The sequence below is a fragment of the Channa argus genome, chromosome 11 (assembly GCF_033026475.1).
Source record: "Channa argus isolate prfri chromosome 11, Channa argus male v1.0, whole genome shotgun sequence".
In the NCBI taxonomy this organism is placed as follows: Eukaryota; Metazoa; Chordata; class Actinopteri; order Anabantiformes; family Channidae; genus Channa; species Channa argus.
This window is the reverse complement of record NC_090207.1, coordinates 22,001,772-22,027,357: the sequence shown is the minus strand read 5'-3', so window position 1 is coordinate 22,027,357 and position 25,586 is coordinate 22,001,772. Positions and strand designations below refer to the sequence as shown.

The following is a 25,586-nucleotide window of genomic DNA, read 5'->3' as shown; positions in this document are numbered from 1 at the left end:
AAATACAAACAGCAGTTTATTAAAACACCTGTTTTAACCAGCTTAGACCTGCAGCAAAGCAGCAAATGTATACTAATGTCCGGCCTTCTTAAAGTTCTGTTTCTAAGGATGTGTTTTCAAATCCAAATATAAGACAACATGGTTGATCCTTGTACGCACCAAAGTCAAACTATAATGTAACAGATAGCTTATATTTACCGATGCTGCTCTTTGTGCTGGTATATGAAATGACTGTGTTGCTCAGTAAACAGTAAAGAATAGTAACAATAAAAATTTTTTGTTTTTGTTTTTTTAAGAAATGAATGTGTTCTTACCTTCCAAATATTCAGCAATTTTCTGCTTTACCTCTTGGGTCTTATTTTTTCTGCTACAAATGAGCTGTAAAACCGAAGGATGACAGTTAATAACATATGTACCTTCATAGAGCTGTTGTTGGATCATGTGAGGAAAGAATTTGCTCATCTAAGTTTAGCTTACATTGAGCAGTGAGTGACTGTTGCCAAGAGATTTGAAAAGTAAGCTAAAAAGACACAGCTTAAAACCTGAGTGTACATAACTGCAACTCTATGAAGCCAGTATTCAGCAGTACTGTGTAAAGCTGAGTAGCTGCTGCACAACTCTATGTAAAAACCTTCAGCAACAAAGACCCAAACTATGTGGAATATTGTTTTTACACAGTATGCATGTTAATGAAAAACTATAAAACTCCTTACATCACAAGGCCTCTGGCCATCCTTGTTCTTACAGTTCTTATCGAGGTCAGGATGCGAGCACAGGACATTGACTACTTCTGGGCACCCAAACTTACAGGCAAAGTGGAGTGGTGTTTCAAAGCCCTAAAACATACAATATAAAATACAATGTACACTTTTTGAAACAATCTGATATAATCTGGTTTAGCTGATACAGTAAAAAAAAACATACAATTTTATCTGGAATGTTGAGGTAAAAATCTACAATGTGGCGGATACGTTTCTGCAGCATGGCTTCTTGGTCATCTGGGTACATCAGGCGCATAAACTCTGGATTCTCCAAGGTATCCAACAGCAGCTGGGTGATTCCTGCCTGGTTCTCTTTTGCTGCTACATGCATGACATTGTAGCGGCAGCCCATCTGACCAGACAAAACAGTGGAAAAAATATATGGATCAGGCCATAATCCTCTGTCAACAGGAAAAGAGGCTTAATTCAGCAGGTCAAGCTAACCTGAATCAGCTGTTAGCTCGACCTGCTATAGTAGAAGATTTATAATTGTAAGCTATGTTTTCTTCAATGACCAAGTTAGTGGTTGGTGTTTACAAGTATTACATTTTGTCAATCTTGGAGATAAAATACATAAAAATGTTTATTTGCAGTCGACTTTAAAATAAAGATTTGCTTTATTTAAAAGTCCGTTAAAGTTCATCTTCAATTAAGTGACCAAGGGGAAGCAAACTTTTTCACCAATGTTGTTTTTATTATTTTACTATAACTTTTTTTATACACTTCCTGACTATTTTGTTACTTCTGGAGATGAAAGAACATTTATACTAGCTGAATGTGTATTACTATCCTAGGTTTAAGAGCAATTGTACTAGCTGTGCATTCAATATTACATTGAAATACAGTGAAAAAAATCTTTAATTCTAATTATTTTGACATTTCAAAATAGGTTGTTGCATCTTTTGCACCCAACTGTATATGAAAGGCTGGTGCTCATGCAAAAGAAGACTTTATGTATCAAGTTAAGTTTCTATTAATAGCAAAGAGTTTCCACAGTGCTTGATCCTACAACAGCATAACTAGATCAAGCTCAGACAATACTGTACCCTAATTTGACCTCAAGGTTTATGTAGCCCAAGTTTACAAAGTTGGCTCAGAAGGTTACAATAAACAGACTGAAAACACCAAGAAACTAACTTTAGAAGCTCACCTGCACAATAGTGGGATTATCCCCTGAGCCTATAAGATAGCGTGGGTTGCTCCAGACTAGCTCACTGAAGGCCACCTCATCCCCCTTCTCCACAGCTTTCCTCAGTTTGGCTGTCAGATCCTGGGTGCGTGGGCTCTCAAAACTGTTGGCTCGTTCCCGGTTGATCATATCAACTTCCATGTTGTCTGAAGAAGAAAAAGCTTAAAGGCACTGCCATCCAAAATTCTAAATACAGGTCTAAACTTAGGTCCTTGATCTGGGCCCCAGAGGACTCATATGCTTGAAAAATGGCTTCACACAGCCAGTGGGACAGGCGCTGAGCGGAAAGAGGAAGCCCGGCAGAGCCTTCCCTGTAGTGCACGAAAAGGCGCTCGGAACGGCGTATAGTAGACGTGCGTTCCACATAATAGGACAAAGCACGCACTGGGCACAGCAGATGAGAGGAGGCATCCTCCTCAGAAGTGTGAGGAGGTGTGCAGAAACCTTCCAAGGTTATGACTCTCGACCTAAAAGAACTGGTAATGCACTTGGGCATGAATGCAGGATTAGGGCGGAGAACAGCCAGACTGAGATCCCCACGAATTGAAAGACACTCCGGGGAGACTGACAGGGCAGAGAGGTCACTCACTCTCTTCATAGAGGTGAGAGCCAAGAGAAGCGCCGTCTTCCATGACAGGAGCCTGAGGGAAACCTGTTCCAGCGGCTCAAACAGGGAAACCACCAAGGCACGGAGGACCAGAGAAAGATCCCAAGGAGGGGCCAGGGGTCGCAAAAGGGGCCGCTGCCTACTCACACCCCTTAAGAAACGTTTCAGCAAGGGGGGACTGAAGACAGACCTGTCTCCGAACCCCTCATGACATGAGGAGATCGCAGCAGCATAGGTCTTCACAGTGCTGAGGGATAAGCCTCTGTCCACGAGGGTCTGAAGAAAAGACAGAACCCGAGGAAGAGGACATGAAGAGGCAGACACGCCCCTCTCAGAGCACCAGCGCTGAAAGGATGACCACTTGGCTACATAGGAGGAAGTGGTGGATGCTGCCCTCGCACCTTGAATGGTGGCCACAACGCGGGGGGAAAACCCCTGGTCGGCTAGGCGCTTCCTCTCAGGGGCCAGACCCACAGGCGCTGGAGCAGAACTGGGGGACTGCGGATCATCCCGTTGGCCTGAGACAATACGTCCGAACACCATGGGAGCTCCCAGGGCGGGCCTGCCATCATTTGGCAGAGTGCCGGGAACCATGGTGCCCCCACTCGCCTTGGGGCCACAAGGATGACGGTGAGATACTCCTCTCTCACGCGGTCTAGTAACCGGGGAATCAGAGGGACAGGCGGAAAAGCATAAAGGAGCCGCCTGGGCCAAGGGCAATGGGAGAATGCATCCACCCCAAGGAGGGGAAATCTCGAGCTCGGAGGGAGAACCAAAGGGGGCACTGGGCATTGCCTTTGGCTGCAAAAAGGTCCACCTCGGCTCTGCCAAACCTGCTCCAAACCTCTTGGACCAGCTCTGTGTGCAGCACCCATTCCCCGGGGCGGGCCCCCCCCCCGAGACATAGTGTCCGCGGCTGTGTTCAGAACGCTGGGGATGTACACAGCTCTGATGGAGCGGAGATGCGAGTGCGCCCACAGCAGCAGTCTCCTGGCGATGCTGAGGAGCCGTGATGATCTCACGCCACCCTGACGGTTGATATAGGAAGCCGTCGTCGTATTGTCCGTGTGAACAAGGACATGGCAATCCAAGAGCACCGGAGCAACACAGAGAGCAGCTCCAGCGCGTTTATGTGGAGAGACATGCCCTCTGGCCAGGGAGCATCCACTGACTGAGATAGGCATGTCCCGCCCCATCCCAACAGCGAAGAGTCTGTGAACACCGAGACGTGTGATGAGGGGCGGCCGAGGGGTACGCCGTCTAACTCCAATAGGCTAGATCCGGACCCACTGATGGGGGAATCATGACCAAACGTGTGCGATGACGTACAGGATCGAGCTGCAGGCGAGAGAACCAGCACTGCAGTCGTCTCATGTGTAGGAGGCCGAGGGGAACCACCGAGAGAGCCGCGGCCATCATGCCCAGCAGTCGCATGACTTAGTGGACTGTGACAACGCGACGGGGAGTCAAACGGTGGAGCATGGCGAGCAGCGTCTCTCTCCTCTCCTGGGAGAGGCGCGCCCGCATGATCGGCACATCCAGCTCCACGCCCAGGAAGATATCGACTGAGCCGGGAGCGGTGAGCTTTTCCGCCAATTTATCGTGAAACCCAGAGACGATAAATGAGTCACCAAATCCACCATCTGCAGGAAAGCTTGTTCCCGGGACGGAGCGAGGAGAAGGAGATCGTCTAAATAGAACAGCACTCTCATGCCGGCAGCGCGCAGCGGAGCCAGTGCTGTCTCCAGACATTTGGAGAATGTGCGTGGGGCGAGAGAATAGCCAAACGGTAGGCAGTTGTACTGGTACCGTACGCCCAGGAAGGAGAAACGCAGAAACTTCCTGTGTTGCATGGCGACAGGAATGTGAAAATATACGTCCTTTAGGTCCACCGAGGACAGCCAGTCTCCCGGGGGCACGCTCCGGAGAACTGAGGCTGTCGTTAACATGTGGAAGCGGCGGACCACCATGAACTGATTGAGAAAAGAGAGATCCAGAATTGGCCTCATTTCCCCCGACTTCTTTGGAACCAGGAAGTAACGAGAGTAGAAACCCTGGTTTTCTTCCATCGGTGGGACCACGCTGATGGCCCGTTTCCCCAGGAGATCGGACAGCTCTGACGCAAGAGCTGTCGTGTGGGCTGGGGATGAAAGCCGGGTTTCCAGGATCCCCGCGAAGCTCGGCGGGGGTGTGGCAAAATGGAGAGAATAACCCTTGCGAATTATTCTGTCCATCCACTTGTCCAACAAACACAGTTGCCTCCACTGATGGTAACGCTCCGACAGTGGGTGTGACAGCGCACAGTGTTCGTCTGCTATATTGGCAGCCAGCCAACGTTCGGCCCTCTCCGCCGCTGCTCGGGGAGTTAAAGACCGGGCAGCCCATGGGGGGCCCTCTGTGAAAGGGACGCTGGGAGGACGGGAGGGGCTGGCTGTCCGTCGGGGAAGCCCAAGCCGTAGCCGAAAAGCTCGGCGGGCGCGCCCCCGAGGGCTCATAAACAGACGTTCCCATACCGCTAGCAAGTGTATCAGCGGGGAGGGAACGTTGTATGGAGCTCAGAAAATAAAGTGTGCTGCTTAGCAGAAACTAGCCGGCTCGTAAAGTTAGCACGCCGGCAAACAACGAGCGGGCTGTTGTGAGTGGGAGACATGTGGGATGCGGACACCGCTGGGTGTGGAAACCCAGGGGTGTTCTGGTTATAGGAATCTTTGCCCTCTAAGAGATGTTCGGTTTTATTGCAAAAACAAACAGAACAACTACATTTGGAACAAAGAACAATCAAATCACACATGTCCCCCCCAACCTGTCAAAATCTTCTCTGCTTCCGGGGAGGCTCCATCGGAGGGCGAGACCAGGAGCAAGCCAACTTGCGAGGCTTGGAAGATCTGCGACTTGGTGCTGCCGCCTGGGGGGCAGGTGGAGGAGCGGGCTGCACCGGAGCAGGTCGCGAAGCGGCTGCCGCTGATGAAGCGGGGCGCCTTTGTCTGTGAGAAAGCTCACGGCGGTCACGCCAGTGACCGGCGGAGCGGGAGGGAGCTGTGACATGGCGACGAATCTCTTCCGCTTCTTCTGAAGCCGTCTGCATCTCTCTAACAAGGTGCTGAAAATGGGGACCAAACAGACCATCAGGGCTGATGGGTCCCTCCAGCATATCCTTTCTAACAGCCTCTGGGATGGAGGAAAGATGGAGCCAGACGTTCCTCGCGATCATGGTTTGCCATGCCGAGATGCTCGCCGAAGCCCGAAGATGAGCCGTGAGACGCGGAGGCGGAGTTGTCAGACCCCGGCTCCTGCAAATGGTGCTCAGTAAGGAGGCGGTCAGAAGGCTCAATGTCAAGAACATCGCTAAGAAGCCAATACTGCTCCGGATTTTCAGAAAAGAAATCCGCCCGGGAGCGTAGGGTGTCCTCATGCAGAAGCCTGCAGAATATGCAGGAAGCCCGCTCAGTAAGAGCGAGGCCCGCGTGTTCCGCCCCCAAGCAGCCAAGGCAGCGGGGGTGAAGGTCACCGGGTTCAATGTAGCCAACTTGACAAGCTCCGCAGATCCTGACGCCGCCTTTCTTTGCTTTGCTCCAGCCGTCATCATCGCCGCCGGAGGTGCTGCCGCTGTGTCGCTTATCTTTACTGGACATATTTGCTCTTTAGTTAAGGAATAGCTCTTAGCTGGCACAAGGCTGAAGGAAAAAGAGGGAATAAGTGCTACAGTCGCCGTTCTCTTATGGTGTGATTGCGGACGTAATTGAGCACACCATGAGAGCGATAAAGTAGCAACTTTTTGGCCCACTCACCGGTGGGCGTGGACTATACTGCTTCAGTTGGCGCGAGCGCGCAGGGATTGGTTCATTATGCTACAGCCAGAGGGCAAGCAACATAGGAAATAGAACAGCCTTATTGTTTACAACGCATTCTGCGCATGCTCACTTCCAGGGGAGGGCACAGGGTGCATTCAAGACCTGTGGGAAAACTCAGACCGAAACGACCAGAAGGTGACCGGCGTTGATATAAAGGGATTTATCACATTACGAATCTAAAACGCAAAGCATCAATAAACTAGGTTATTTGAAAAACACTTTATACTGTTATCTGATAACTGCTACATTTAACTTTCCATTTGAGGGTTCCACATATTTTTAAGGGACACAGTGCGACCAATTCTGTTTTAACACCTCGGTGTTGTGAAAGGGTGCAGGTATCGAGTTCTAATTCTTTGAAGTCCACCGCAGTCCATTTTATTTTTTATTGCCATGACATTTTCCTCTCTCGCTTAAAATACATAGCAAATTTGATATGGAGTAGGCGTAACTCTGCTTCAAAAGAGATATTTCACGTTACCTCGAACTGACCGCTGCTCTTATCCTTGGTGTTCCTGTCTTTGATGATCACCTGACCTTCGAGCTGTCTACAGACATGTACTTTACCACACGATTTCCAGTTCGGCAGACACAAAAGTGTAGTAATTTACCACACACCCGTCTCCCAACTTGTAGCCCAATTTGTTTTTAGCCAAAATGGCTACCTGCAGTTGTGATTTTGATTTATGCTTTTTTGTAAGTTATTGTGGACTTTTCTAATAAATGTCTGTCCGCAAAAGGGCATGTTGTTGTGGCAACCACATACAACTATTTAAACGTATTTTTCAGAATTGACAAAAACATTTGTTACAAATTTAAAACTGTGATTCGGTGATAATGTAGTCCAGTTCTGACATCTGACCTACACTAGATTTGAAAATGCAGTGCAAACACAATAAAAGCTAAGCAAATCTAAAGATGTGCCAATACGTGACCTGTGTTGCATACTCGTTTCTGATCTAGACCTGGTCCAATATGAGCTCCTGCTTTCACAAATGTAAAGGAGTGCGTGTGAGCCAACGGGAGTTATCTACAATTCCTATAATTCAAAAGAATTGTCAGTTGGGTGGTGGCAACATCCTTCAGAAGTTGTGTTGTTATGGATCAATAGATAGTCCGAAAAAAATAGATAGTTCAAAAATTAAAACCTTACCACCATTTATTTTTTAGTAAGTCTCATTTCCGTACTTTCACTATAGCATGAATGTAGCATCATGCTCTCGCATAGCAGACGTGACTGATTCGAGGAAACGTTAACCTAGTAAACTTGTGTGAAGGCTTTTATATTTAATACCCCATTTATTTTCTTGGAACTACTGAAAATTTTGACTAAGCAGGAATATGATGTCTGTATATAAACAATGCTACAGAAATTTCCTGTTAGCACAATCCCATGTATACAGGCCAACTAGTCTGGTCAGACAGGAAGCGTTCCCAGGGAAGTCTAAAGAGGCATGACGATTCTGAAGATTAATGCAAAGCAAATAAAGCAAACATCACTCTTACAAATCGTTGTCCATTAAAAGTGGACGACTGTAAAGTTAGAGTGACAATGGGCTCACAAACCGTTCTAGGATGATGTTTGACAAGCATGCTAACAATCATTAGTCACTTAGCAAGGCAGGGAGCTAATCACTCAACCCACCAGTTAGCGGCAGCATACGTCGTAACACATACGATACGAGCACAGTTATGCATTATTAACGTACGTGTAACCGTAAACATGCACCACAGTAAGTGTAGTTGACTGCTAGTCAAAAATATGATCATTTTAATAGCAGCATGCCCACCTCCACCACCTCCTCTCTCCCGGCTAATGCTCCTAGGTGTCTCTTCTCACCGCGATGGTTTAAAAAATGCACAGGGCAAGGACCCAGTTGTGTCTAACATGGTGCCTGAACAAAATGACGGGGGGACTGAGTGTAGTGGAACAAAACATAACTGGGGAAACATTTGTGATGTCTTTATAGACAACATGGACTGAATGATAACAAGCTGTAATGACTGATGAATAGTGCAATTTTATGATGAATACAATCACATCTCCCAACACAAATGTTAAAACATGACAATAAATTCAATTTATAATAGAAAGCAGATAAAGGTTTATGCATAGAGTGCATGTGCCCAAAATGTTATATACCACCCAAGGATTCAGTGAAAGGCAGTTTGGATAAGATATTCCAAAGATTGTTTTTCTCAACACAGAATATTAATGTTTGTTTTTAACCGCAAAATGCATTATTCTACAAAGATTATCATCCTTTTGGAAATTCATCAGCACACAATGGGGTGTGTGTGTGTGTGTGCGCAAATAGGCACCAACACAGCAGCTGCAGCACAGTTGCATGCGAAAACCCACTGTACCAGCCGATGCCCATGCGAGTGCATCTGTAGCATAATTACAGAATGCTCTATGCTTTGCATTTCATATGTTGTATTTCATCTTCTTTACACTATTAAACAATTACGAAGGATGTACAATAATACAAAAAAGAAAGTGTAATAATATATTAACCTCTGGAAACAATTAATTTATCCCTTTACTCATGAAACAGCCATAAAACAAGGGTAGACTCTTTCTCACTCACTCAACAAAAAATGAACACATCTCTTTGCACCTGCTGTTAGAACATTTCTGCTTCATCTCCCGTTATCTAAGTATAGTTCTGATCATCTAGTGTGCAATGTCTGTTGATGTGATCCACTTGTTTTACAGTAAACCATTCTTCAGTAAGGATTTGCACATGTCCAACAGAACATATTACATTTTGCAGTCAACCTCAGCAGAAATATATTATTGAAACTTAAGTCATTTACAGCATATTAAAGATTGCTTAAGGCTTTTTTGTGTACAAATTACTGCAGTCCATGCTAGACAATCTCCACATTTAACTGGGATATATTTTTTTAGAGATTTTTTTTAGAATCCTAGGTGATATGATGAGTAAGAAGCACTGCATTTTAACAAGAGGCAATAAAAAAAAAATACAGTTGTGCATGACTCTTAACTTCTCTAACAGGTGTGATAGTGTTGTGTCACAAGCTGCTTAGGAACAATGTAGAGCTGTTAACCATGTCAGTTAAATCATAAATGAGTGAGTTTTGTTGTACACAAGCACAACAAAATGAAAGAAAAGTTCATAGCCAGTCTAGTGGCAGACTCGTGGTTTGTTTATGTCAACAGCAGCACTCAAATAACCTCAGCCATCATTAGTCAGCATCAAAGCCACTGAGAGGATATTATGAGGAGGACCAGGACTAAATACTTTTCAGTGAGTTAAACTGTTGATTCAACATGGGAAAACTGGCTAGGCTATATGTGTATCTATGGTAACAACACTGAGGATGGGGATCCCCTTAGAGAGACTGTCAAATGAAGAGGTGCAATTTCTTATCTCTAAATAAATAAAATTAATAACAGCATAACAAAGAATATAAACAATCATCAAATAAAGAGAAAACAATAAAGCTAAGTATTACTCTGCAAATGCACCTCTGTGCTGATGGGAGAATGCCAAATGTTGGCAGCAAATGTTAAGAGAAAGGGAAAATGGGCTAAAAAGTGCCTTTGTGGATAAAACTCCACTCTTTCTCCATTGACCTGAGAAAACTTCTTCTGTTATGACTGCTGCTGTTCTGCTTCATTGTTATTTTGTACAACCATGTTGTTTAACACCATTGACGATTTGGAAATATTGTTTTGTCCCTGTTGAGCAAGTCCCTCTGCGTTTGTCCATGAGCTCATTGACTCATGTACTGTTACTGTGTGCTCCTCCATCTGCCTTTGAAGGCTGTCCATCTCCTCCCTGAGGAAAACAAAAACATGTAATCTGGCATTTGCATAACTGTTCATTACTACACACACAAAAAGCTTTATGCGGGTACATTAATTATGTTTAACCCAGTCATTCAGTCAGAAATAATAGGCTTACTTGAGTTGCTTTAGACAGTTGTGCAGGTTGTTGAGTGGCTCCTTGTTGACAGAAGCTGATGGTTTCAGCAACTCATCCAGTAGGGATGCAGGCACTGGACAGTCTGGGATCTTGACTGGAGTCACTGGGTTGGATTGATTTCCCTCACTCTTCAATTCCATTCGTTGCTGCAAAAACATAATATAAAGGAGGCATTTAGTCATCTGGCATTTCTTATTTCACATTATATAATTAAAATGTTGGCCTATAAATCTCGCTACAGAGAGAGCACTGGTTTTGTAAGCATTTCTCATATAGTAAAAAGTAACTGGCAGAAACATAGAAAGCAGCAACCACTTGCATTTAATATCAGAAATGCCAAAATTACAGTTATATACTATATCGTTACTATTAAATATTAAACATCTGAAAGCTGTCACCAGTGATCCGCCTATCTGCTGTGTGATGCCAGTGATGGCCATTATTGGCTCATTAGATACATTACGATATAGTGTATGTTGACACAGAAGCATATACAAAATACAGTGAATGACAGTGACAAAATGTATGTTTTTGACCCATTTGCTACCTCAAGTTTAAAATATTTATATAGTATAATTTTTTTTAAATTGTTGTAAATAGATGTATTCAAGCAGATTTTAGGGTTCCAGTATTGACTAAAATAAACTGATCAAAATCCAATCCTTTCTTCACTGGACTCCATTTCAACCTGCTGGTGTTGCTCTGCTGCGCTCCTTCACAGCCAGGCTCCACAGTGCAGAGTGAAAGTGCGGGCAGGTCGCTGAGTCTTGCCACCGGAGTTGGCAAAATGTGCTAAACTGTAACTATTTATTTTTAAAATTGCAGTGTACAAAACATTCAGTCAGAAAGCTTTTTATTTTTAACTGGAGCCAACTGCTTCTTTTACTGGTTAAAATGAGAAACGTCACAGACTACAGGTTCAGTTTGCAGCTCTATTCAAAGGTTCGATGGTTAGAGTTTTCTTTGTATCCAATTGTAGCCAGAGATTGTGAAAGAAGATGTTCCACTCTGTAACATTGATGCACAACCTCATGTGAAATGAGTTATTAGTTTTTAGTGGTATGCACCTGTTGCACCTATAGCACACAATGTCAGGGGGCAGAGCATACTGAATACGCCCAGAATCCCCCTCTTTCTAATTTCATAAAGATAAAAATATCAAACTAGTCATGAATTTTCGATTATGTTTAAATAGGTCATTAGTCAACCAGTACAAATGTTTAGTGATTTACCCAAAATTCAAAGGGTGCCATGGATTGCAAGCTTGTGAAAAAACATGCAATATATATCTGGATACAACTTGTCACAAAAAGAGGGAGGAAAAGAGGAAATGTGTCATGTTACCTTCCTTATCCGGCTCTGTTTGATATCCTGTTTAAGCTGCTGATTCTGCAGCAGGACAGTCTTCATGCTGCTCCTCAGCTCACCCACTTTTGCTTGAAGCATAAACTTATCCTTCCTGGTGCTGATCAGCTCCTCCTGCACTGATTCCAGTTCCACCTTGATGTTCTGAGACAGAAAGAAATCCATTTATAGTTCAAAACTCTTTTGAAAAAGAAAAGATAGTTGTACTTTGTTAGTGTTACAATCAAATTAATACCTGCAGAGCTGTCTGTAGGTTGTCCAGCTCCCTTTGATGGCACTGCTCCATCATTCCCACCTGCTGCTTCTGAGCGTCAATATCCCTCTGCCTTTGCTCCACATCCCACTTCAGGTCCTCAACCTGAATGAGCACTTAGTGTTAAACATCAGCTGTTCTCCAATAACAAGGCATGGGTCAAAATAAGGCTGATTTTAGACAAAAGCTCTACATTAAAACCCAGGCCAATGGTAAAAGATTACAAGGCTATATAATAAAAAACTCAGAGTAACAAATATTTATTATTATTTAGTAATATTTAGTATTAACCAAAGTTAAATAAGAAAACAAACTTTAGCATATTAGAAATTGATAATCACTGCTTCCTTTTTCCCCCAACACATACTTTAGTAAAATATATCAGCTAAACGTTTCAATCTCCCTCATTCAAAGTCCTACCTCTTGGTTAGTGAGGGGCTGCTTGGCCATTTCCTCATCCAGTTGTTTGTGGAGGATCTGAAGCTGTGCGTGAGCCTCAGCCAGTTCCTCTTGGAACCTGGAGACCTCCTGAGTATGTTGCTTATCCTGAGCCCTATAGTGGGTAAGATATACAATAAGTGACATTTTAAATGTCAATTTTGCAACACACAATTAGATTCTTAAAAAGTAATTTGCAAAAAATCATTTTCTTGTCTATCAGACAAATGCACATACTGTAGTTTAAGAGCTTCACTCTGCAGAGCTTTGACCAAGTCCTCTTTGGCCTGCAGATCCTTCTTAATCTCTGACAGCTCCAGCACGGCTGCCCTGTAATGCCGTCTATTGTGAGCCGCTTCAGCTTTTGCTGCTGCAACCTATAGTACACATCACATTGCAACAAATTGAATGACCAGAGTCAAATGCTCCACATCTATCACAGCTTACAAAAGGACAGTAGCTATGGACTATAGATGAGATTTCTAACATCTACATAACTATTATTGTGTCTTGTGCAAAGCAATTTATCACAATAAATATTAAAAACTACACAAATTGCTTGCTCTGGAATCAGTTTAAAAAACAGAAAATACTGCATCCTGATCTCTACCTGTTCTTTTAGGTCCTTGACTTTGGTTTTCTCTTTTTCCAAGGCAACCTGTAGAGTTTGTACCACCTGCTTCATTTGCTGGTCCTCCTCCTCTTTTCGCTTCAAAACAGCTTGAACCTGCAAAAAAGATTAATCGTCTGTTATTCAAAAATGTAAATTCTCAACCAAATCTTAATACTGTGGGGGAATTAAAAATAACAATATTAAAAAATTATTATGTATTATTATGTAACTAGAGTTTTACCTGTAAATTGAGCTGGACAAGATCAGCTTCTCTTTTAGCTAAGGCAGACTCCAAAATGTTGGCATGTTCCCGCAGTGCATTGTGGGACTGTGCTAGTCCAGTCAATTTCCCTTTTTCATGCTCTAGCTCAAGTGTTAGCTTTTTGTTGCCATCTTCTAGCTTTCGGATCCTCTTCTTGAAGCATCGTGACTCTTGAAGCTGTGAAATCAATTAAGGTTATTACAAAAAAACATACACCATGTAAGTGAGCTAAGAGGTGTAAACATACTACTCCTACTGGGTTGTGATCAGTTTTGTAAAATGAAAAGGAAAAGCTTTGATATTTGACATTAAGTGCATTTTTGTATTCCAAAGCCTAAACAGATTAATGCACAACTGTCATAGCTCACCTCATCCTCAAGCTCCAGGACCTTCTCCTGGTACTCCTCCAGCTCATTGGAAGTAAGGGTGATCACTTCTTGCAGCTCCTTCTCTAACATAATTTTGCTATTGGTCACAGCCTGCAGCTCAGCCTGCAGAGTCTTCATCTTCTCCTGAATAACAAAAACGACAATACAATATTATGTAACATGATTTACTCAAAAAGCACATGTATCAAAAATGACACACTGTACATCTTGGTAAAAATGAGAAATGAGTCAAGCAAGAAAACATTCGCTGTTGTAGCTGTGGAACTAACTAACTAACTAACTAACCAACTCAAGGAACTCAAGGAAGTTCTGTACAGTACCTGTAAGACCTGGTTGTTTCCCCCATCTGACACCTGTGACTTGAGTTTGACTAGCTCTGCCTCGGCCGTTTCCTTGTCAGTTAGGGCTTCTTGTAGCCTCCTGCTCAGGATGCCCACCGCATTCTCGTAAGCCTTGTGTTTAGCCTTCATCTCCTTCTGTGCACTGGTCAAGTCTGTCCCCAGCCGCTTCATGCGCACCTTCTGCTCTGAGATTGCTCTGTTTGATGCATTTAAGAAGTTAAAAGTGCCCACAGAGGATTTGGATTGTTCTAGCAGCACAGCATACATACAGAACACAACGGGCAAAAAAATGCTGAGTTGCACATTGGGTTAGGTAAAAAAAAAAAAAAAAAAAAAAGAAAAAGAAATCAACAGATCACAGATTGTTGTGCTTTGTTAAACCGTTTGTACTGATTCGTGTCAATGCATTATAAGAGTTGCATAATCGATCTCCGAATAATGTATATTTAAATAGCACTTGATAACAGAGGTATGTTTTATGGTCCAAGTCAACACTGTGGGAATCATTTATGCTCCCAAAATCTCTGAGCAGCACATGACTCACGTTTTGGCTTCAGCCTCCATTTGCTCCACCTGTTTCCTCAGGCCTTCATTCTCCTGTGTCACTGCTGCTAGCTGGCTCTGGTCAAACTGTACAGACTGGGTTTAGAAAAAAATGACATTATACTACCAAAATGACACAGAATGGTCCCTATCGTCCTATAATAATATAAAAATAAGAATACCTGGATCTGGGTTTCTAGCTGATCCCTTTCTTGCTGAATGGCTTGCAGATGCGCCTCCATATTATTCATCTGCTCCTGGATTCTCACCACCTCCTTCTGCAAACGGGCCTGCTCCAACTCTGCCTTCTGCTTCTCTCCCTGAATGCCCAACACCTCTTGCTTCAGGTCCTTCACTTCGGTCAGCAGCCGCTTTTTTGTGGACTTGAGCTCACTTATCAGCTGGTCTTTGGAGCTGGCATCCCGGCGGTATGCTTCCACCATCACCTGCAGAGTCAGTGACATAGTGCGTCCAGCAAAAGGTTTTATATAGAAGAAAACAATAAACATTTTTACGTGATTAGCTGTGCTCCCATTGGTCTCAACTGAGTAGGCAAAATGACATTTCACAGCATACTGGAGAGACAGCGCTGTGGCACGATCTGAATCCCTCACTGCTTCATCTCTGGGCTTGATTGAGAAACATTTTACTGATAAATAATGTCTATACATAGAGTTGTTTTGGTTTGGTCAGCTAAAAATGCCCCTAACAGGAACACACTATAGATGTCATAGCAGGATATTTCACAAATTATCACAGGAAACCACCAATGGAAATCTGTGATGTGGAGTGTTTTTTGTTAATTTAAAACTTAATCAACACATTTCTGCAATAACTATAACAAACATTAGTTTATTTTTAATGCAGATATGTTTTTCCTCCTTACCACCAGAGATACAATCATGTCCATCGATGGATTTCTTAATACAATCAACATGAATGTTAATGCAAGAGTCTGAAGATGGTCTACAAAAAGCCTTGTATGACAGAAAACACAATGCACGTTCCTGTCATTCTGTCAGTTATCCTCACCATCTTTGTGACAGCCTGTCAATGCAAAATGAGCACCATCTTCTTTTTCTAAATCCAGTGAGGCGTGTTAACCAGCACTTTGGGCATTATTCGGAAATGACAGCCATCTGGCTCTATAATACATCCTCCCACGACAGCATAAACCTTAGCCAGCAGGGAGTTCTCTCTTTCTCAAATCTACACAGTCTTTACTTCTCTTGGCTTCTACTAACTTATGCTTAAAGGAATGAGTTGTTTCACCTTTTGTTGTTGGAACTGTTCCTTCAGTTTCTGAGCTTGCTTCTTCAGGGAACTATTTTCCTGTTGCAAAGTTTCAATCTGTAACAACAAAAAAAAAAAAAAAAAACAGCCCAACATTACACATGGTACATGGTCTTTTAGAAACAGAATGAATGCAAAATCCCACCTGTGTTATATACTATAATATTATGAATTTCTGTGTGAACTGAGACAAAATCCTTCATCACAGGCTGTTTTATTTCTTCAAGATCTCGTACCTGATTGGCTTTGACCTGGACTTCCTGTCTGAGCTGATCTAAAACATCAGAAGCCATCAGAACACCTTCTCCAAGCTGCTCAGCACTTTCATCAAGTTGACTCTTCTCAGCCCGGGCTGACTGCAGCGCTACCTCCAATACAATCTTCTCGTTCTGGAGGTACTGGATGTTGTCATCCTTGGCATTGCTCTCTGACTGCAGCTCAGCCAGCTGGGCCTCCAGCTCCAAATATCGGGCCTCTAGCTGGTTGATGGACTGCTCTTTGATGTGCAGGTTCTCCTGAGTGGTGGTCAGCTGGCGCATCAGCTCTAGATGTTCTTTCTGGAGTGACTGCAGCTGCATGTCCTTCTGGGAAAGGGTTAACTTCACCTATGAAGGAGTGTAAAAGGAAGTTAAGGCACAGAACACAATAAGAAATTTAGTGACCATACACGGTGGAAAACAAGTTTCTATTACAAATTATTACAAATTGATTGGCTTGACTACCTGCTCAAGTTCCCTTTCCAGGGTGGTGGCGGTTTTGGCCAGTTTCAATAAATGGTCCCGCTCTTCCTCAAACTGCTCTAGTTTATGCTGTAAGTCATCTTCCACCATGGTTTTTGCATCTTGGATCTGCTTGTAAGCAGCTTCCTGCGTCAGCATGTCAGCCTACACAATTGACAGTAACAAATTTTAACAATGTTTAATTTAATAAAAGAACAAATAAAAAACAGACATTTGAAAAACTAACTCATACAAGAATTTAAAATGCACGCAGTTAAAAGCGTTGTTAATTAATGGAATTAGTACTGATAAGGTCCCTGGCAGGACTTCATGTATGTTATTTTAGTAAGCAGATTAACATAGCTGATAATGATGTATTCATAAAATACCTCAATGCTCTGCAGCTGAACAGCAATCCGTTCTTTTTCTTTGATAGAGCGATGTTGGGTCTCAGTGAGTTGATGAGATAGTGTCACATTCTCTAGCTTCAGATGTTCCAGAACACCAATCTGAGTCATCTGTCCAGCCTGGGAAGGGGGGAAAATTTAAAATATGTCAATTAGCATTTATTGCCGGTCACATGCCAACTCTTGTCTGTCAAATCCCAAGCATTGTTGGGGAAAAAAAAAACTGCATCAGAATCAGTTTTACCTGCATGTTGGCCATTTCGCTTTGCAGTCGCACTCTTGCCTCCTGGGCCAGAGCTAGCTGCTGTTGGTACCACTGTCGAACCTGCTGGAGTGAATCAATCTCAGCCTGGGAAGTCTTCAGTCGGCTCTGCAGGGTGCTTCGCTCCAGCTGGACCTGCTGAAGCTGGCTCTGAAGACCTCCTATCTGCAGACGCAACTCCTGAGCTGCAAAATTGTGAGATCAAAAACATCTGCTTTTACAATCAGGGTGGTGGTCACAATAACTTTTTACACTTAAATCTCTGGGACTCACTCACTCACCAGTATTGTCTCTTAAGGTTACAGTGCTCTGCAATTCTTCCACTTTCCCCATTAGCCTGTTGTATTGGTCTTCAGCCATCTTAAGGTCATTGCTAAGAGAAGCCAGACTGGCATTCTTGCTCTCCAGGCTTCCCTGAAGCTCCACCATTGCTTTCTCTAGCTGGCTGCAATTTTGCCGCAGTGTGCCAACCTCTGTGGCGAGTGTGCTCTGTTTCTCCTGGCTGATCTGGGCCTCTTCTTCCTTAGCCTGCAGCTGAGCATTAACTGTAGCAAGCTGGGCCTGAAGCTCTGTCTTCTCCTTGAGAGCCTGAAAGACAAAGAAAAAGTGTGTTGGCCCAACACCCAAATATTGTTTCCAGTATTCATTATCTGGGCAGCCACAAAGCTATATACAATTTTTTTATTCTGTTATGACTTTGTATTCATTAGTCAGTCCCTCCATGAAATGAAAATGTTGCAACTGTAACAACTCATTTAAATAATCAATCCTTTGAGAATTCTGTGTGATCTTGCAATTTAAACTTAAATTTAAAAACTTTGGAAAACAAATCACATACATGTCACAAAAAAGCTGCCATGAAATCAGGAATATTACGACACAGCAATCACAAAAACGTCCCGTAGCACAGTGCAGACAATTTGTGGTTAATAGAATGAAAATGTATGCAGACATAGTCAGATCTATTAGCAAACTTGAAATTTGGGCATTTCATGCAATACTTATTTACTAGAAACGTTACTATACATATATCATTGTCATAGTGCCATCTTACTAAATGTGCACGTCTATCTTGTAGATGTTGAGTTATTACACAGAACCAGAGACATTTTACTTTCCAATACCATTACTGGATCATTTAGCAAATAATGAAAAATTTCAATTGCTGATAATAATTATGTGTTCAAAATATCACGTCAGTTCATTTGTTATTAATAGTGGTCTAAAGTTGTAAATTGACCAACTTTGACATCGCTGCAGCTAACACTACTAGAAACCTTTAAGATTTAGTAAAACCTTCTCAATTTAGTTTATGTGGATGGAATTTACACAAATAATCTCTTCATGACAGTTCTCAACTACGGTACAAGTACACAACATAACAAGAACACCAAACGGTACAATCCAATGGAATTTCTTCAAACTTATTTTGAGAATGCTGTTGATTCAGCTCTCTTATTTTCTGATGATGCAGCTTAAGATAGAAGACTAAATACATTGTTTATTCACCCCTTCACAAAATGTATTTACATGGTCATTTTGTCCAAAAGAAATGGAAAATGTGCGTTTCCCACAGTAGCAGGGCCAGGACACTACAACAAATTTGCTTATTCATTGACTCTTATCTAGTATTTCTGTCAAAGACGTTGAGAAATACTACATACAATATTGATTGTTTGCAATTTGTTTGCATTTCCATATTAACAGCTTACTGGCTTTTACGCACACTCAAGGTTCAAGGTTACTTTATAATTATAATACTATTGTCCAACATGTACTTGTCTTAAATGGGCTACTGAAGGTCTGATTCAGAACATCAATTTTTAATAGAGTGATACCTCTCATCGCATATATAAAATCTTTGGCACTGCCAATGGGCTTGAAACCGTTTTTTCCACCCATGTGCAGAAAGTAGGTTTCATTTATCAAGATAAGTGCAAGTTCATCCGGACTGCAAATGAGTAGTCTACAGGCACAGTAGAGCAAGGGGAAATTTAAGATTAAAAAAATAATAATAATAATTTTTGCATTTGTGTAAAACCTAAATGTGATTAAAGAATTTAACAAGTTATATAACCTGATTGGCTTCAGATGACAACGACTCCAGCTGGCCCTCAAGTCTCATTTTCTCTTTCAGCACTTGGAGCATTTCATCATGGCCCATCACTGAACTCTCCAAAGAGACACTGAAAAAATGTAAATAAACATCAGTACTAAAGATGAGAATTGATTATAAATAAGTAAAAATGAATAATAAAGTCATTGCATTTAGTTAATCTGAACCACAATCAAATAAATCAAGTAACATCAAGAACTGTTAATTGTACTCATTTGTTTAATTGGACTTATACCCGATATTGACATATACCTGCTGGAAAAACTGTCCCTGCGGCTATGAGGTTGTGCTGTCCCCTCTCTCTCTTGCTCGAGCTCCAACAGGTGCTGTTCTTCGCTGGCTGCCTGCAGCACCTCCTGCAGGGATGGAAACTGACCCACAGCCTCAGGGGCAATCTCCCTGCCCTCCACTTTGTAAGGACCATGCTGCCTTTCCAGTGCAGTGGAGAGCATACCAAATGTTCCCCTGGCAGACACACTGCTGTAAGAGGAGCTGTCACTGTCATTGCCATCGTTCCCCGGCTTCATTCCTGATTCACTGCCATCAAATTCTGAGATGTTGTCCCCGACTTGGAACAAAGCACCTGGTGGCATCTCTGCTTCATTGATGCTACCCTCTGACATCACACTAATCTCAGACAGTGTGGACACTGAGCTAATTGTGGACTGAGAGGAGCTCATGGTGTTACCTGCTGTCCTTGTACCTCCTCCACTACTATCATTTTCGGGAGACTTGTAATCAGCCAAGGAGTGTATCTTGTTGGGGCGAGAAGATCTGGATTTCCTCTCCTTGGAAGGGGGAATTCCCAAGCTTCCTAGTTTAGGACCACGTGGGACACTGGTCCTCAGGAAGGAATACTCCTTCGTCATGGCGACAGTGTTGGCCCGGGGAAGAGCCTCAGGATGCAGCATGAGCTCTGGATCCAAGGTACTGAATGGCCTGTTCTTGGTGGTGGTGCGGTGAGACTGGATACAGAAAGAAAGAAAGACTCAATAAGACTGCAATGATGATACAATAAACTGAATTCACATTAGTTTATAACTGCTGGTAATACTTTTCTAAAAGATACAGACAGATGACTAAATGGCTAAAGGGATGGTCAAACTGCCTCAAGGACAATTACGATTTTGAAAGCAAATTGACCTAGATGCATTTTAAGAAGTGACTTGTAGTGCTGCTGTACTTAACATAGTAGCAACTCAATTCACTCACCCTCTCTTTATGTCTCTGCACTCTGTACTGTTTGAGTTGCTCCTCTAGGCGTCGGCGAGCTTCCAGACGAATCTTCTCCTCATTCTCCATGTCCAGTGATGGCGGCTGGTTGGCTAAAGGGAAAGAATATTAGGCAAAAAAGAGAGACTCTCCTCCTACATCACATAGTGCAAAAGTACTCCAAAGTAATTTATTTATACAACACCTGGTGTTCTAGGACCATAAAGAATAGCTAGGAAATGAGCCCTATGGTAAATGGTCTGCACTATATAGCACTTTTGGTACTCAAAGCACTTTACACTGCTTCTCATTAAGCCATTAGCACTATCAGTAACACACACACAATGACCAACACTCACCAGGAGCAACTAAGTTTGGGTTCAGTGGTTTGCTCAAGGACACTTCAACAGGTGACTGGAGAAACCGGGGATCAAACCAACAACTAACAGATTGGTGGATGACCGCTCTACAGTCGCCCCACTATGGTGCCTCATTGGTCAGGTATGCTTCAGTGTAAATGTGGGTATCATGTTGGCTATATATATTGTGATTTGGCTTTAGACATAAAACACTTTTATAAAACATATTAACCCGGTGTACACTGGGTTGGTAATGTCCATATTTGATCAAAAGAAAAACTGAACTGTTTATTGGATGCTATGTATAGGCTACGTAGGAGATCTAAAATAAAGATAAACAAAATCCCCACAGTTTGTGTCAAGCCATTTCAAAAAATGTTAACATGACAAATGTGCCCGACTTTAAAATGCCACCAGAAGAAAACAGATCAGTGTTCCAAATAAAGCACCCACACTAAAGTCCAACAAAGCAATCTGTTACCTATGGGAGCAAAAATGAAGCAGACTCAAAGATTAAAAGAAATGTCCATTGAATCCTTCTTTCCACATAATAAACAGACAAGGAAGATAATTAAGGGTGTGTAGCAAAATTAGTTTAATATACAGGGACGGTATATAGGGGGCATTCACTCCACATAAGTTTATGCTTACACAATTCAGTCTCCTGCATAGGCATACTCAGTCTGAGTGATTGCAATGCATCACCCTTGTGAACCGTGACCTCAGCATTAGCCCCCTCAGACACACCTGGGGAGGGCTCTTGGTTTGGGGAGTCGACAGGGGAGCTGGTGCTCTGGGGAGGGGCCATCTGTGGGACGGACCCATTTATATACATGTCCCCCGAAGCACTGAAGCCCTCTGCCAGTCTGTCTCCATTTGGAACCACATCTGACCTTACAGGACCTGAAAAAGTTGGGGGAAAAGAAGACCTCAGAAGTGTGGCAATAAATGCTCCTTTGAATTACAGTTAGTGGATGTGATTGTCTTGACAAACTGGCTGGACGACTTTGTTAAGCTACAATAGCCTAAACAAAAAGAGGAATTTGGAAACATGAAGCAAATGGATAGATAGGAATCTCTTTAGTGGAACCATCTCTTGAACCAAGGAGCACAACGTCATCTTGCAAGGCAAACACATTTAAAATCCCTGAAAACTAATTTTAAATTGAAAGTCGCTCATATGTCATTTGTCATGTTATTGGCCACTGGTGCATCACCAAATTATTGTGAAGCATACAAAGTTTTAGATGTACAGTGTTTTTTCTCCTAAGTCTAAAAGGTAAAGTGCTGTGATTATCAAAGAGCATGGTAATTTTGGTTAAATAAATGGTGCTTTCAAACAAAACCAGGAAATCCACATACGCCTGGAAACTTTGTTTCAGTATGCAAACCTCTTATTCATGGGACTTTTGTTTGTTTTCCTTCAAGTTTTACAGCTGCCACATTTTGGTTAGTGTTGCAACTCAGCGGTATTAATGTGTGTGGTCAATGAATATAAAAACATATACTAGGAAATATAAGAGATTAGCCATCAAGACTCACCATTACATTTGTCCCCTGTTGTGTTTTGTGTGTTCTCCAGCCCTTGTCTTAAATGTGTTTGACCTTCCATAGCATGGGTTTCAGTCTCTTTGGATTTTATAACTTTGTCCTCTTTATAAGCATTGGCATCCATCTGAACAGCTCCTGCTTGATTAGTTTCCATTTTCATAAAGATACTGAACAGTCCCAGTATTGCTGGTGCCACTTTGGAAAGAATGTTTCAAACCACCATGCTGTCAGAAGGCAGGCCAGATGAGAGCATGTCTGTGTCCAGGAACACTTCAGAACAGAATCCGCATAAAAACACAGAGAGAAAACATTTAGTTTATAATTGACGAATTTTATTTAAAGAATACATAGATCAATATACATCACGTGCCAAGGTGTGGCTCCACAGGAATGATCTGCTTCAGACACTGATAATGTTATGTAACAATACAATGAGCTTTATTTAAACATAAGCTACAGTCACAAGCTAACAATATGCATTGGAAGTTAAGCTGACGGTGCAGCTTTAAATTTAGACAAGGGACTTCTTTTACTTTCACACAGAGACACAGATGGACAAAGTGCTCTAATCAACAACACACGTCTCCCTTGTTATTGATAAACGTTTAGCTAGAAAATGTTTAATAGAATCTGCTGAGACGTCACAAACACTGAAGACTTGGCAACCAGCACACGGCCGATTCAATTGTGTCAGTCCTGTTCAAAATATAGAAAGCATCACTTGGGGAGCTGCGACTGCTTGTAATATTTCCCCCATAACGTCATGATTAACGAATTAACGCTGTCAAGTAATGCAACACCACGTTTAAAATGGAATTCTTTGTTGACAGACACGACTGGGTTTGTATTTTGTTATGCTTTTAAGACCCCGCCACTATGACTTTTAAAGCCATTCTGTGATCGTAACAATACGTCATCTATCACTTTAGTTTTTGATGATTTTGCTGAGCGATCTTTGGTAACCTCTTTACAGACAGTCCTGCATCCATACCAGTCTAGCTATAAGAAAACGAGACGGCCATTATTAAAAGTACATTTCATGGCGGTCGTGCTGCCCTTGTGTGTTAAAATTGCAGCAGCTAATGATAGTTATGACAGATTAAGATCCACTTCAGGTGGCTGAAAGTTGCTCGTGCTGCTAACGAGACAGCAAGCTAACTACCTAGATGTGTTTACGGTACAACCTGTCAACCTTACTAACTCGCTAACGCCTGCTAATTCGCTAGCCAGAATCACCAGCGTCAACGCAGGAGGGATTCACAATTTTTTTTTAATGATTCAATGATTTACCTCTGTCGTTCAACTACGTTACAAACCCTATGTGTAAACTGTAATATGACAACTTCGGTAAATGTTACAAAAAAACAATAAATGCTCACCTTTTTGCGAGCTTCGCCTTTTACTACGTGGCTGTTTGGTTTCCGTGCTTTATTCTGTCCGACTAGAAACAGAGGGCGCAAACAATACTATCTCAAAGACCGCATAAAGCATTTTAAACCACTGGATGTCGGCAGAGTATACTCGCATTGTTGGGATTTTAAGATCTATTGTTTCGGTTATATGAATTAGCTGGGTTGCAGAAGCATAATGATCGCACGAACTATAAATGGAACGGAGAAGATTTGTAGTGGATCTGTCGGATGGGGTACAGTGCTTCACCCAAGTGTGGTCAAAGAGCTGCGCCCTACTTGCAGCTAACCTGTAGTTACCATCAAAATCGCCGTTACAAGCTGCTAGTGGCAGTTTTTGACCCTACATCAGATGATATACAGTTTAGGACAAGATTTGTCAGTACTGAAAATAAAGAAATTATTCTAGATAAGATACATTTGCATTGGCCTTTGGCAAAAATGTGTGTTGTCCATGTGTGCAATTTGTCCACTTAATCGAAAGTAGGCGATTATTTATACTTTGCTAGACATCATTACTCCACTGGCTGGATTGTTATTTCAGATGTCCATGCATGTTTTCATTTTTCTCATCCAATTGTGTTGAAAGGCAATTCTCTGATATATAAGCTCTAATTGCAATCTCTATTATCTTTTCAGCGAAACATTAAATACTATGTGTATGCCATGTGTAAACTTGGATCTCAATAGTTCCCTCAGCGGGGTAGCCATCCACACCGACCTATGCCTAAATGCTTTGCTGCCCCAAATGGCATCCTGGCAAACCCTGGCTATAGAACACCTGTATACTTTAAAAAGAGACTCATGTGTAAGGTGTAAGGCTGTAAAGTGTTAGGTTACAATCCAGTCAAACAGTCCTCATCTGTTCCTACTCTCTTTGCAATGGCAACTGTAATTGAAAAATGTTGTGGAAAAAACATGTGTAGAATAAGTAAAATCCTAGTTCACCAGTCCTTTGAGTTCTTAATTAACAGAAAATAAACATGTTTCTTTATATGACGGGGTAGTGGCGTGTGCCAAAGCACAAACACAGGCTGTCAGAACTTACTATAGATTACATTATAATTGGCTGGTGAGGACTAGGTCTGATTTTGTACTAAAGTTAAAAACTTCTGGAGGGCAGTCAAATAAGCCTTGGAATAAATCTAATTGATTTTCTTACTCAAATTTAAACTGCATTAGTTAATTTGTTCCATCAAAACAGTAAAAATTAAGACTCACTAATATAAACTATATTATTTTGGCGCCATCTAGTGTTAGTATCAAAAAACGTGTAACAAGTGTGACAGACAGGAGCCAATGAATTGCCTTGCAATACAGGTAACCAAGCTTTAGCACCTTTGTCACTGGTTTCTGGAAACCAAACCCCAAGCACCAAAATAAAAGCAATGATATTACAATCACATTAAAGACTCTTCACATAGTTACTTTTAGTAGTGAACATCTCCACTATTTGCTTGAGAGAGGCCCAGCTAAACAGCAGTTTTGTTTCCAATAGTCTGGGTCTATTAGAAATAGTTGGCTTAAATAATTCTGCTTAATTCTACATTCACTAAAATAAGTGTTTTTCTATCCCACTACTTTTACCAACAGGGTTGTTCATACAATAAATCACTCAGTGACAGTGGCTGTGGAATTAAACTTTAAAAATTAATTCAACTGTTTATAGACTTTAACAATAAACCTCTCA

At 42.2% G+C, this 25,586-nt stretch overlaps 1 protein-coding gene and 1 pseudogene across 2 annotated transcripts; both read right to left on the bottom strand.

Moving 5' to 3' along the window:
- Window positions 1-2,086: 2,086 nt before the first annotated feature.
- Window positions 2,087-3,993, bottom strand: LOC137136785 (uncharacterized; annotated as a pseudogene).
- Window positions 3,994-8,356: 4,363 nt separating this feature from the next.
- golga3 (golgin A3) lies at window positions 8,357-24,025 on the bottom strand. 2 transcript variants are annotated; one of them, XM_067522469.1, is made up of 24 exons: window positions 23,867-24,025; window positions 22,479-22,757; window positions 21,588-21,839; window positions 20,578-20,690; window positions 19,618-20,330; window positions 19,327-19,435; window positions 17,531-17,837; window positions 17,232-17,434; window positions 16,970-17,107; window positions 16,584-16,745; window positions 16,098-16,466; window positions 15,841-15,918; window positions 14,751-15,014; window positions 14,570-14,664; window positions 14,005-14,221; window positions 13,664-13,807; window positions 13,275-13,472; window positions 13,031-13,147; window positions 12,658-12,797; window positions 12,403-12,535; window positions 11,965-12,087; window positions 11,709-11,873; window positions 10,344-10,510; window positions 8,357-10,217 (listed from the first exon to the last, which is right to left on the bottom strand). In XM_067522469.1, the coding sequence occupies exons 2-24, from the start codon at window positions 22,645-22,647 to the stop codon at window positions 10,031-10,033; spliced, it is 4,563 nt and encodes a 1,520-aa protein (XP_067378570.1). In that variant the 5' UTR covers window positions 22,648-22,757; window positions 23,867-24,025; the 3' UTR covers window positions 8,357-10,030. The 2 variants fall into 2 exon arrangements, with proteins under 2 accessions (XP_067378570.1, XP_067378571.1); XM_067522470.1 differs by having other exon boundaries at window positions 21,684-21,839.
- Between the last annotated feature and the right edge of the window lie 1,561 nt (window positions 24,026-25,586).

What these genes read in the sequence shown, in the direction of transcription:
- golga3 (XM_067522469.1), bottom strand. Translation starts at nt 22,647, where the DNA reads ATGAAAATGGAAACTAATCAAGCAGGAGCTGTTCAGATGGATGCCAAT. An exon ending in TGCAGAGACATAAAGAGAGG is followed by an intron (nt 20,331 to 20,577) that starts GTGAGTGAATTG and finishes TTCTGTATCCAG; the next exon opens with TCTCACCGCACCACCACCAA. An exon ending in TGTCATCTGAAGCCAATCAG is followed by an intron (nt 17,838 to 19,326) that starts GTTATATAACTT and finishes TTTGTCTTTCAG; the next exon opens with GCTCTCAAGGAGAAGACAGA.